Source organism: Lepidochelys kempii, chromosome 9 (assembly GCF_965140285.1).
Source record: "Lepidochelys kempii isolate rLepKem1 chromosome 9, rLepKem1.hap1, whole genome shotgun sequence".
NCBI lineage: Eukaryota > Metazoa > Chordata > Testudines > Cheloniidae > Lepidochelys > Lepidochelys kempii.
The window spans coordinates 42472160-42486118 of record NC_136388.1 but is presented as its reverse complement, the minus strand read 5'-3'; the positions used below and the strand labels follow the sequence as shown (position 1 = coordinate 42486118).

The 13959-nt window shown below is 42.5% G+C and overlaps 1 protein-coding gene across 1 annotated transcript; it reads left to right on the top strand.

The window, feature by feature from the left end:
• The first annotated feature begins 965 nt into the window (after positions 1–965).
• On the top strand, positions 966–3284 carry LOC140916899 (transcription factor HES-1). The gene is made up of 4 exons (XM_073358794.1): positions 966–1028; positions 1600–1695; positions 1810–1888; positions 2623–3284. Exons 1-4 carry the CDS (start codon positions 966–968, stop codon positions 3066–3068), a joined length of 684 nt encoding a protein of 227 aa, XP_073214895.1. The 3' UTR covers positions 3069–3284.
• Positions 3285–13959: the final 10675 nt, after the last annotated feature.

Here is a 13959-nt window from a genome sequence, read left to right as displayed (position 1 = left end):
GTTCCTTAAACAGAAATATGCTTTTGCATTAGTATTTCAGAAGATGAAATAACACTTTCAATAGTGTAGTCAATAAAGTTACCCTTATGGAAAAATCCTGTGGAATTTAATAGGCATGAAACCCAAACTGTTCTGTAGAAAAGCAACAAAGGTCTATAGATAGTTGAAATATTAAATTCTAGGATGATTAAAAAATAGAAAGGGTTATTTTCTGTTTTATAAACTTTTTAGAGTACTTTTATACAGCTGGATTACACTTCTATTGAATGCTATTGGTTTCACCCATATTACATAATGCAGGACTATTCCATGAGGGATTTTCATATATGTAAATGCATAGTTTCCATAAAGGCAATTGTCTATTGACTTTAAGGTAATGATGCCTTGTTAGGAGATTGTTTTGTGTTTCAAAGCCTCCGTTTGGATATACAGTAGGAGGGGTTCATATCTTGCAAGTAAAAAGTGCAATCAATTCAATATGATGATAAAATAGATTAAAAAGCCCAGAAATTTAGAAGAAATTCTCCCAGGTGTAACAATAGGCTGTAACCAGTTGAGTTGCTCCCTGGGAATCTGTGTCAATTGAGCAAGGAGCCATGTGATCTGCTCAGTGCTCCCATTTTGAGTCTCTTCTTCTTAACAAAAGCTTTCTGCAAAGCAAAGCTTTTGTAGGCAGGACATCTGTCGCTGTTTGTGGGGGCAAGTTGGCCATTGAAAAGAAGCAGTGACCTGTCAGCCTTGATTGATGGCCACAAGCCTCTGGTCTCGACCCCTCATGTGGGAAAAGAAGTCCAGCCAAGGAATGCCCTTATTCACATGTTAATTCTGGGCTATAAATACAGGCAGCCTTACAGAGGAGAGGCAAGAGAAGCAAAGAACCCTTCTGAAAAAGGAACAGCCGGCTACCCAAGTGCTTTCTTTCCCCCTTGCTTCCCAGCATTTAGGGCCAGACAAGCTGGATTATAATGACTGCCACGGCTATGGCCAGCAATGTGCAGAAACTTTCCAACACCAAAGAGGAAAGGAAGGTAGGTCATTTTATATACAGATTTACACCTACCCTGACATGTGTGGTGTATGGATACTGCACATAAGCATGTGGACTATTATTTAGACAACACTCACTGTAGATGGTGCTTCACAACTGCAAAAATGATAGACCAAAAATAATTCCTTTCATTATAAAGATGTTTACAGGGTGTTTTTAACACTCTGGGCTGCATTTTCTTCTCACTTTACACTGATTTTACATTGGTATATCTCTGCTGACTTCAGTTGAATTACTTCTAATGTACACCAATTTAAGGAGAGCAGACTCAAGCTTAATATGCATAAGAAAGCGTTAAACTGGCAGAGTGGTAATGAGATTATAGAGCATACAATGTCTCTCCTACTTCGTACCACATCACCCTTGGATCCTCTGATGCCACATGTAGAATGTGGCTCTTAAGGATTAAAAATGAGGGGCCCAATCTGTCCCCGACACTGTCCCCAATGGGAGTTCTGCCAGTGAGTGCAGTGGGAGCAGATTTTATTGTGATAAAACCTTGACATTTCACCTCATAAATCCTATTTTCTTTTTTAATATCTTCCTTTCAGTTAAGGAAGCCTCTGATTGAGCGAAAGCGAAGGGAAAGGATTAACAACTGCTTGGAGCAACTGAAGGAAGCAGTCGTTGGTGCATTTTGTTTGGACGTAAGTGTTGAGTTTGTCATGTCTTCCCCCCCACCCCCCTTTATTTTCTAAAAAAACAAGCCCAGCATCATACAAAACAGTTCTTCTTTACTGACCTACTTTTTTTTTAAATAGCAATCTAAACTTGAAAAAGCAGATATCCTTGAAATGACAGTAAAGCATCTCCAGAATATCCAAAACAACAAGATCATGGGTGAGTTTCTTGTTTTTGCATTTTTCTTTTATTCACTGCATCTTTCAGATGTGGAATTTATTTCCAACCCTGGGCGGGGGCTGCATTTTTAATCACGTAATGTTTTTTGCAAAAACCTCTTTCAAACCTGATGACACCTATGTCTATTACTGGCATATCTTCTAGTTTCTACTCTTTGCCACTAGAGGGGAATCTAAAGCCAATGCCTTTCAGTAGATGGGTTAAGTTTGTTTTTTTTCCATCAGTGATATTCTCTTTCGTTTTAGCCTTGTGCCACAATTTATAACAGCAATGAAATCAGAATTGTGGTACCCTGCTTTTTGGAATGAAGTTGTGACCAACTTTTTACTGCTTGATTTTATTTTTCCAACCACAATGATCCTTATGGAAAAGCCCTAAAGAACTGATTAGGGGTTAAATCAATAGGGGCTTTATAGCAATTTAATTTAAAACCTATAGAATTCAAGAGAGAGTTATATTCTTTCTGTAGAATTTTTAAACTATCCTATAGAATCCAGACTAGAATGCTAACCCTGTTATGGAATCACACAGGATGGTTTCAAGCCCATAGCTGTTATATAGTAACCAAGGCTATCATTCTCAGTTAAGTTCTATAGGAGTTTTCCAGAAGAGGCAATATATTAAGAACTTGTTGAATGCTTGTTTAGTCAAACGTAATGTACTGCTAGCCCTGTGCACTTAAATGACTTGAATTGTCTCCTGTTCTAATGCAGCAGATTCCAAAGTGAGTCTCGAAGCTCAGCAGAGGTACAGCACTGGATATATTCAGTGTATGCATGAGGTTCACAACCTCCTCCTGACCTGTGAATGGATGGACAAGACTCTTGGGGCACGATTATTAAATCATCTCCTGAAATCCTTACCCAGATCCAGCGAGGAGACCTGCAAAGCAGCCTTAAGGTCCTCGCCTCCAGCTCACCAGGCCCACACAGTGCAGAAATCCCCTATCTGCAATAAGGGGAATACCTCAGGGTCAAGTCCATCTCAGGACCAGTTCTATCCTGTGGAGGAAAAACAAGCTTTGAAAAATTCATTTCAACCACAACCACTATCTCTCTTTAGTCAGCCTGATGTGTCACCTTCCAGCCAGATCCTACGGCCAAATTTTTCTCATAATAACCCTAGTATGGGATCATTAGATATGTGGAGACCATGGTAAAATGTATTTTATATTTTCCCTTCTAATCTTAGACACTTCTATATGTATCTTATAGATATGCCTCTTTAAAACACCTGTGGAGCAAATCTGTTCCAGTAGGTGTACTAAAGACCAGGGTACTTCAAGCCGAAGTAAACCTAAACGTAGCCTGCATTATAGAAGGCTGCTATTATTTTGTATTTATTTAATACATATAAGTTATTGTATAGAACCTCTTTTGGGCTTTTAGTGTACATTAATTATATAACTTTCTTATTTTCTTATGTTATTAAAATAATTAACATCTAATTAATAAAACAGAACTAAGGAAATACTGTCTTTTGCATTTTGGTTTCTGCCCACATTTCTTTCAGATCTCACTTAAACTACTGAGATCATGTCCTTGAAGGAAAGAGGACAGGCTACACCCATTACTTCAGTGCAGTGGAAGTAACAAAAAGGAGAATTTAGCGCTAGCCTTCTGGAAATGCAACATTCATTCTAAAAGCTTGGTCTTCAAATTTTTAATATTAATATACATTTAATCAGCGTTCTCTGTATTACCTGTTAAAACTAGGCTATAACATGTTCACTTGAAGAGACAGTGTTTTATAAAGAGCCAAGTAGATAGTGGCTTCTGTTTATTAACAAAAATATATTGTCTGGTGCTTTGTATCTACATTTTTTAAAAAAAAGTATAAATAAGTATTTGAAAGTTCAACACTGAAGTTTCCCTGTCTACTTTTCTTCTCTCCATTGGGCATGCACAATGATCTGTTCTTGTAAGGTTGTTCCTAGGTGCTTGGCTGTTAGTTTTTGTTGTTCAGAAAAAGCAGCTCGCTGCACACATGTGCAAATCTGAAGAATTAAATGAATCTTGTTAACATATGAGATTGTAAAAAGGTCAGATGTTGAGCCCATCAACCTTGACAAATTCTTTAGGTTATACTAGTGAGCAAATTCCAGACAGGATATAAAGACCAGAAGGTAAGATTCCCTGCAAATCCTACCAATAAGTCTGGGAGGAATCTGCTCAACTTGTAGACAACATTTGGTCACAGTTTTTCAAGTCAAAGGCAGTTAAAACTTCTTTACAGTTAAAAGAGCAAGGGATCTCTTAAACAAACACTCTGCATACTAATTAATGACACCCCCTCCCCAACAGGGGACTAATTATGCAGACTGATCTGTTTGATGATGTGTTGAAAGAGTGAAAGTCATCACCTTGGGTTTTAGCATCTCTGTGAAGCTCTCCCCTTTTATCCAGCCCTCTTGAAAAGCCATTAGAAATGGTAGCACAGGGATGGCAGGAGTAACAACTGGCTTACATGAAAAGAGGGTCCATTATAGAATGCAGGCACAATGCTGAAACTGTGGTTTCTGAAGCAACTCCTTTGGAAACATTGAATTGTACAAATCTATCAGTGGCCTAAATTTCTTCCTAAATTGATCACTTGTCATTGCTTCTCCATTCTGGAACAAGCCTTCCAGATGAAAGGTAACCTCACCAATGGCTCGGAATATAGATAACATGGCCCAGCCCAGCTCCTACTGAAGTCAATGGAAAGACTCCGACTGAGTAGAATGGAAATTAGAGCAGATCCATTCATCCAGTGGAGACAATATCAATATAAAATAAACATAGGCAATGAAAATTCCTTACTATTATTACTAATACCACCCCAAGTTATTAGAAGTGAAAGAATATTAAGCATCTGTACAGCTTATTGTTTATATTTGTACACTTCAGAGAGTTTGGAATAAGGCCCCAATCCTGCATCAAGCTCCACTACTGCAGTCCCTTGGTGTCAAGTCCCAGGGGCTCCATGTGGTGTAGGCATCCAGGGTAGCAGATGCATATACAGGATCAGGGTCAAAGCTGGTCAGTTTCCCTTTTGTTTCTAGTCAGTTTCACTTTCTGATGTAGTAGTTTGGGTTCACAACATCACAGGGGGATATTTAACTAAAAATATTATTTAAACTGAATATTCTAATGTCATGAAAATATTGATAATAGGTTTTGATACCATCAATTTAAAAAAAAAAACTTTTATCTGAAAAGTGTATATCCACTACTGTTATGAGTAACACCTAAAGTTATTGTAACTGAAAAAGATTAGCAACAGAAGAGAGAAACTTTTTTTTTTTTTAAATAGGAAGTAGGAGTGGAAAACTTGGCATACTGAAACCCAATGAGAACTGGAGATAGAAGAATCTCTTGCAGGATACTCATTTGAAATAAAGGGGATGTTCCTTAAAGGAAGGCAAATGATTTGCAATAGTTTGCCCACATACAGGTGTATATTATTTGTGTGTAGCAAAATGATTCTACATTTATTTCAAATCATTTAACTTTATAAAGCTTAATATATTACAACAACAGTATTAATCATCTACTTTGTACATAACTAGCCCTTTCAGCTGAGGATCCCAAAGTGTATTGCGTACTCTTATCTAAGGTGATCAGATAGCAACTGTGAAAAAACAGGACAGGGGCTGGCGGGTAATAGGCACCTACATAAGAAAAAGTCCCCAGAAAGGGGACATCTGGTCACCCTACTCTTATCCCCATTTTACACATGGGGAACTAAGGCTCAGAGAGGTTAAGTGACTTGTCCCAAATCACACAGTGGGTGTGCCTATGCTAGAAAAATTAGTGCCCATATTACAGCAGCAGCCATCAACAGTGCAGCTCCACTGATGCTAAACCATCAGTATCAATGTTTCCATCTACCTCCTATTTCGATGGAGACGCCCTATTTTGACACATATATCCCACATCCTGTAAGATACTGATTAAGCTTGTCAGATAAAGTACAGTCACAAGCTGACTTAGGTTAGTAAAGAATCCCCTTAGTGCATTGCAGAGCTCTGATGGCATGTCGTGGATTTATGCTGCTTGTTGTGCCCTAACATGGTGCTATTTCATTACAGCAATAGTGAGGTTACATTGCAATGTTGTGTTTCAAGATGAGACTGAGCCACAGTTGGATCCAAATTTCCCTAAAGTTTGGGAGTTTTCAGAGCCAAGGTTTTAGTTTGGCTCATTTTAGGACAGTACTAAGACATGTGCTTAAATTTAGGCGTGAGCTTATGTCCCACTGATTTAAATGGGATCTAAATATGTGTTGATGTGCTGTCCTGAATAGGAGAGCTTTTGTGAACTGGACCTTAAAAGATAGGCACCAGCTGCTAAGTTTGGGTCTGGATTCAGACTTTCCTATGCAGCTGTTCTTGCAGGTGTTCGGAGCTGGGGTTTGGTCCAGACAATAGCTGTAAGGCAATATCATGTAGCTGTAAGGCAATATCATCACATATTTATGCAATGCTTTGGGTGCAGCAGGACAAATCCAAACAGGTAGCAATTCTATGTGTATGATTGTGACAGGTTGATCCACTCGTCACACGGATAGCACATCCTCCTGGCCGCATTATCTGGATCTGCAGACCCTCCAGCTAAGCCATCATTGCGGTTTCCCCTTCCGAGGGAAAAAGTCTTGTCTCCCAGATAGTCTTCCTATTCACTACCCCACCAGTGCCACTTCCACAATGGCTGGTTGGGGAACCAGGGCCCACCTGTACTCCGGATTCCAGCTCAGGGACCCCCTAATCAACAGCCAAGGCCTCTTCCACCCTTGCTGCATGTCCCTGAGCCCTTTCCTAGTCCTCTGGCTCTCCCTTCCTTCTCTGGGTCTGCCAGCTTCACTGCTCCTTCCTCCCAGGGAGTGTCTGCAGCCTTTCCCAGAAGCCCCCTCTTTTGTTAGCTTCCTAGCTTATATAAGCCCCGCCTATTCCTGCACAGGTGAGCTTCTTCTAATTAAGACTTCTTTCATAGTCTCTATTCCCCGCAACTTGCTGCCTAATAAGCTAATCAGCCCCTCTGGCCTGCCTTAACACTTTTAGGGTAAGTGATCAGTGGGCCCAGTCCAGCTTGCACTGAAGTCAATTGCATTGCCTTCAAAGGGAACAAGATCAGATCCTTTAACAGGTACCCAGGAGGTACATGTATCGCACTGAACCCATGACCCTGTATGCTTCCTACTATATGGTCTTGTCTCAAAACATACACATACTCAACCCTCTGGGAGGCCTGACGATCCCTATATTTTCCTTCACTTCATACCCTCAAGGCTTCACATGGGAACAGCCATCTTTCTGGCCAGGAATGGCCAGATGGTATCGCCAGTGCAACCAGTCCAAGCTCCACTTCAATGGGCTGGAACAGGTGAAGCTGAAAGACACTACAAGATTCTATCTCCTGCTGGGCTCTGCTTTGGCCAAAAACATAAAATGAACAAACTAGTTAAAAGCCAAATTTTCATCCTCCATATTTTGCACCTACAATTTTGTATATGCAAATTCTTACAAAGAATAGAACATAGACACACACCAACCTGACCACTTCTACAAGACAAGTTGTGAGACATCTAAATCCTCGGCAGTCACAAGTGATTGGACTTGTAAAACAATAACTACTGGTGCACAAATGAAGGGACCGATTTTGAACATTTAACCATCATGCCTAATTTGGGGGAAGGAGGCTAAAATTTAAAAAAATAGCTTTTGTTCATTGTATAGCTGCACACATACATATATCTCCCATTATACCATGTATATGTTCATAGTCATTTCATTTTTAGTCTTTTGGTTTAATAGAAACAATGCTGTTTCGGGGACCTAAATCAAAGTTTGTTCCTGCATTCTGAGCTATCCCATAAACACTGATAATATATAAGCATAGGCTAGTCCTGCATCTGTACCCTCTCCACATTTCACTTGTGTTGTTGGTCTACCCATGGGGAGAGCCAGGCTCACCCTTAAACCATCTCCTAGTGAAACACATGACATTTTGTCTGTGAAATTTGGTCATGGATGTATCAGAACATGACTGTTCATCATGATGTGATGTCTCCAGTGGTTTGTGTGAGACCTGGAGTTGGGTATAATGAATCCCACTATATATCCCGTAGTGTGAAAAAATGTCTGGGACAATTAGAATGGCTTAGCCAAATGTGGCATGACAAACATGACCCAACAAAATGTCCTGCACTGGAATTCCACCATGACCAGGTGGCCAGTCTTCAAAGCCCACAGCAACAGAGCCACAGAAATTTGAATGTCTGAAAATGTTGTGGGAGCTTGGCGTGACCTTACAAGATTGGGAAACTTTCCTGGTCTATACTTGATGAACTGCCCAAATACCTGTAAGAGACAGCTGGGGGTAGTGCCCATTGTGCCCGTTCCTCTCTCCTCTTGGTAGTCTCTGGAATGGAACCCCCCACACCAGGGGTCAGAGCTCCATGATTCTGGGGACTCAACACACTAGTGAGCAGCTGTTACCAATATCATGCTCTCCTCACTGCCAAGTGGATGCTCATACAGGAGCTATTCCTAGTAACAACTCCCATGTGGTGAGGGGAGCAAGTGACAGCCCAGCTCTTAATGGAGAGATGGTTTGGGGGAGGGGAATGGGCAATACCAAGGAGAAGCAACTCTACTGCACAGTTAGCTCTGCCTTTCCCAGTGGATCCCTGAGAGCCATGCATTTTGGAGGCCATACCCTCCACCTCCTTGAGTCCCCTAACCCCTGAGATGAACATTAGTCAGAAAGAACTCTGAGGGGACCCACCTCAGAGATCTACGCTTGATATTTTAATTGTAGCATAATTTTACTTTTCCTGTGGTTTGTCATGACAGCACTCTGTTATACCATCCCCATTCCACATGCGTGCGCACATGTAAGCGGGGGAATAGTCCTGCTATTGTGGGGAACTTTCCTGGCTTCTGCCCTACCCCAGTGAAGTGGGCTTGCGAAAGGATTTGAGTCCTCGATCCCACTTCCTTTACCTAGTGGTCTCCCTGCCCTTGAGGACTCCCCTTCCACTCTCCTGTCTGGCAGAGTCCTCATAACCCCAACAAGGCTGGGCCCAGGATTCATGGGGGGCTCGACCCCCAACCCTGCTGGGGTCACCTAGGACAGGGGCTAGGGTGTCCCCACTCCAGGGTACTCTCTCTGCACTGGGCACTTCTCTGACTCACTGACCATTACATACAAGTTAAAGCAAATGCAAGTTATTTAATCAACAATTAATTTTAAAAAGAAGAAGGAAAAATGGGAAAGGTTAAAGGAAACATCACCCCGCTCTGTGGCAGGGAACATCACAAACAGTGTCTCTGGAACGTCCGGGCAGTTCACAGTCTGTCCCTTGTAAGTCCCAGGCCGCCTTCTCAGGCCCTGGCTGTGCTGTAGGGATGCTGGGGGTTGGACACTTGCTCTGGTGGTGGCTACACGCTCTCAGGCTCTGAGTGGTAGGACCCTTCTTCCCACTGTCACCCCTGCCCTGTCAGGGTTATGATCCAAGCCTGGCCTGCAGAGCCTCTTGGCTGAGGCATCTCCCTGTGCTGGGCCCGCTGCCCAGGGTCCCTCTCGGTCTCCCCAGCTGCTCACCACACCCAGCTCCAGACTGCTCCAACCTCAGCTCCACCACTCTGTCTCAGCACTGCTGCAGCTGCTCTGCCTCCAGCTCCCTGGGCTGCTTCTTTGGCCCCTCTGGCTCTGGTTGCTGCAGCTCTCCTCCCAGGGCAAGTCTGCTCTCTCTGGGCTGTGCCTCTGGCTTTGGGGCTGCAGCTCTGCTCCCAGGACAGGGTCTGCTCCCTCTGGGCTGCTTTTCTGGTCCCTCTGGGTCTGGCACAGCTCTGCTCCCCAGCTCAGCTTGGGCCCCTGCTTTCTCCTTAGCTCAGCCCCACTCTGTCTGACCCAGGCAATTCCAGCTCACACAGAGGACAGGACCTCCCTGGCCTCCTGACTCTCTGATTAGCCTGCTGGCCCTGTCATTCAGGCTGACCTGGAGCATTGGCCTCTCCCCATTGTTCCTGGGGACTATCAGTCTCAGGGTCCTGGTTTCCCATAGAGCCTTCCCCTTTTAGTACTGAGAGCTAGCAACCAAAACACCCCCACTGAATGTTAGTAAGGGGGCAACAGTCCCCTTACACACACATACATCCTCTCCCTGCACTACAGGGCTAAATGATACAGTTGTAAAATTCTTTACAGTGGGGGAACACCAGGAACTCAGCTTGTTACCTCTTCATAAATGCTACAATATGGCATTTTAGTGACTTAGTAGCAACCTAGTAAAGTGCTAACCCTTTCCCTTTTACTATAAATTTATACAGACTTTCACAGCAGTCTCACAAGTTCTCCATACCCTATATGTATTTAAAAGTATAGAATTTAGTCTATTAAATAAAGCTTTAAACAAGCCTTCTCAGACCCAGACTTTCCCACAATCCCAGCATGACTTCCATTTTGCCTTCCCTTACAGAATCAACCAGGACCCTCTTTTATCTCACAGTCTCCTCACCAGCAGGAAAAGCCAAAGTACTTTGCAGCATTTAAAGGAATCAAACCTGGGTTCTGGTGAACAAAGGTGGGAAGCAAGTTCCAGAACCACGGACCTCTCACAGAGATCCGGGTGCCACCTACCCCCTCAAGTTTTATTAACGGGTCTTAGCTCATGTGCCTCAAATGGCTGCTAGCGTCACAGTATCCACAAAGATAGAGAGAGTCTCTCAGGCAGGTGGAACTCAAATCATTTAGGGCCCCAGGGTTGCTCATGGGAATGAAGTATGTCCTGCTGAAAGTAAGTCACTGCACCTGGGTTCCCCTAGCAAGCTGCTATAGGGGAAGGTGGTTTTCACCTGGTAAAACTGAAATAAGCCCCACAGAAGCCGAGAAATACAAAAGAAAAAACACTAATGGTCCACTAAAGCTCATCCCCTTTTGTTCCCAGGAATTTGGTTCGATGGAATACAGAGCCATGGCCCTGAAAATGCCTCTGAGGTGGTAACCCTTCCTAGAATGAGTCATTCACAACTGGTACAGGGCAAAAATTTTCAGACAACTCCTATATTTGTCAAAAAATGCAGTTTCAGGTCAACAAACGGTTTGTGAATTCGGGTTGAATTTGGCAAATAGTTCCAGCCAAAAAATAATGATTTTTGTTTTAAGTTAAAACGTTTTATGTTGACATTTTCAAAATAAAATGTTTCAGCTTTTCATATTGAAACATTTGTTTGGAAATTTAGCTAGATGTCTTTTAAATCAAGAAAAAGATTACAAAACAACCAAAAAAAATGGTTTGGGATCAACCTGAAACAAAAATTTTTGATTTTTCATTTTTCTGTTCTGCTATGGAATAAAAAAAAACTCCAAACCAATTTTGCTCAGCTCTACTCACAGCTGCATACAGAAATCAGTTCTTTGGCTTAGCCTTCCCTCAACAGACACATAACACAGCCCGTTACATACCCTAAACTAATCAAGATATTTCTCTCTCTCTCTCTCTCTCTCTTATGGGCTGGAAAGGAAGAAGGAGAGAAACTTGTTTCTATTTTTAAATACTTGGGAGGTGCTCAAATATTTCAGGGATGGGAGACATATAAACACCTAAAACAAAAAGGCAGAACTCACCCATTCCAGAATGCCATGAAGGAAAGCGGAAATACATTTTTTAAATTTAACAATCAGTTCAGCTCTGTGCATGTGAGCCTAAAACACTATGGTTACATTTATGAGATCCTCATTACAATCCAAATAATTGTCTTCTATCCTTGAACTTCAGCAACATGGATTTATTTGGGGCAGAGAATTGCAAATGCTAGGAAATTGTTCCTCAGTATATCTTTCCTATAGGTACTTAGTTTAAACAGCACTGTCCCCTAATCATTGTACTCCATGATAGGCACTTATACAGTGCAAAGACTCCCAACCATAGAATCAAGTTTTATTTTCTACAGGGTCTTTCATGAACAATACATCCCCAATCATTTGACCTTACTATGTATAAGACAGTTACAGAATTAAATCATTTCATTTCATTCAAAATTTCATTCTGTCTCCTTCTGGCAGCAGAAGGAGACAGAATGAAAAGGGCATAGATAAGAGTGGAACAGAAAATGTGAAATCATACATGAGGTGGAGAATTGATGAGGCAAAGAGAGGAAAGCGGATTTAGACTGAAGGCATAGCAGTGAGGGCTCTTACAGCACCAATGGTAAGTATTCATGGAGCGACTGAGAGGAAGCCATTGCTAGAGGAGAAAAGGGGGAGTAGAATGATTCAGAGTAGGCTAAAACTGGTCAATGAAGATTTTTTAAGACCTACCTAACCCCTTTCTTTAGTCCTATCCACATTAATAATACTTTGCACTTGTCTAGTTTCAGCTGTAGATTTCAAAGATGAATAAAACCGTCATCCTCATCTCAAGGACAGGGAAACTAAGGCACAGAGAAAGGTAATGATTCACCCAAGGTCTTCTGGAAAGTCAGGGATAGAGTTGGGACCAGAACTAGGTGTCCTATCTCTCAATGCTCTTTACTACTAGACCACACTACTTCCCCACAGCTACATGAGCTCTGCAAACGGTTTAATGGCTATGTGCCACCAACTCTTGAGAAGATGGAGGGACACGAGATACACCATAAAAATCTGGGCTTTTTCTCTGGGCCTTTTGGATGAGACATGATGCCCCAGAACCAAGACAGTGGCAGGCTCGGAATCTAAACAGCACAGGAACTACCTCAGCTAAATAAAATTTGAAACCAGACCGAAAGTTTAACAGGGAGTGTTTAATCACAAACCAGAAAAAGCTCTCGGGGTATGGAGTGTAGGTCCTTCGGCCCACAGCCAGCAGACTAGAAAAGATGGAAGCTTCAGGGGAGCTGTGGCTGCTTCTCCACTGTGAAAGTTCAGTGCCATGATGGACCTGTCACGCAGTCCCTGTGAGCATAGTTCCACACTCTGTGAGAAGTGGGGTGACTCCACAAGCATGAATACACAGAGGCCACTCAGAAGAACCATTTTTACTTCACAGCACCTTTAATAGATGTGTGCTCTTGTGCAATGTGTTGAAAGACTGGCTTAGCCCAGACATTTTTTTCACCTCCCAGAACTGCACTGCATTTGATTTATGGTAATTTCCCAATCCACCTCCCATTGCCAATTTGTCCAGGGGCTCATGAGGTGTAACCTATATCAGAGCACCATGTTTTGCTACACACAAGTGCTCTCTTCCCCCTTTCCTTCTTCCCTGGCAGCCCCAGCCTTCCTGCCTCTTCAGCATAGGATAGTAATCACTTAATTCTTAGTATAGCCCTTTCCAGCAAGCACCCACAGTATGCAGGTCTTTGCTGTAACGTGGTGACTTTCTGTTGCCTTTTAACTATTGCCATCTTGGGTTATAGTGACTAAAAATGTTGCTCAATTCTGTGAGCTTTTTGGGAATTAAATCCAAACAGGAGGCTGGGATGGCAGGATGATTCTCTCTCATTTGATTTTGGGTTGTTGGTTTTTTTCTTTGTTTGTTTGCTGTTCCACCCTTGACAGCTGCAGCAAGGCTGTTAGAACTTTGAATCCTGCCTCCCTGGGGCTTACACTAATTTCCCATAAGATAGTAGCTTATCAAAACTAATGTCAGCTAGCAAGTGAGACAGACACACAAAACTGCTTTCGCCATGTGTGATCTCAGAGCTGAAAAATGACCCTCATTCACAAACAGGCCCTATACAGAGAAAGGAGCTCTTCCAATAGACAGGAATTACTTTGTTACTGGCAGAGGCTTGGAATATGGCTGCAGGATGGGCTGAGCAAGCCTCCCTTGTGCTAGATGCAGGGTACAAAGTGTGACCAAGATCCATGTCTCAGTGTCTCTGATAACTATATAATGTTTACTACATATTCCTCACTATTGGGCTCAGCTCACTGACAAAGGGCTCAGGGTCAGAGAGACACACTGGCTTCAGTGGGAAATACAGGCACTCAGTCCCTCTCAGGATTAAAGTACTTCCATAGACCTTCCGCTTCACAACCATGGAGCTTTAACCCCAATCCCTCTGGGAGAAATTAACAAGT

Bases quoted from the DNA above. Each gene is read 5' to 3' on its own strand.
- LOC140916899 (XM_073358794.1), top strand. From the start codon at position 966: ATGACTGCCACGGCTATGGCCAGCAATGTGCAGAAACTTTCCAACACC. The intron at 1,696-1,809 runs GTAAGTGTTGAG...TTTTTTAAATAG, and splicing joins TTGGTGCATTTTGTTTGGAC to CAATCTAAACTTGAAAAAGC. The intron at 1,889-2,622 runs GTGAGTTTCTTG...GTTCTAATGCAG, and splicing joins CCAAAACAACAAGATCATGG to CAGATTCCAAAGTGAGTCTC.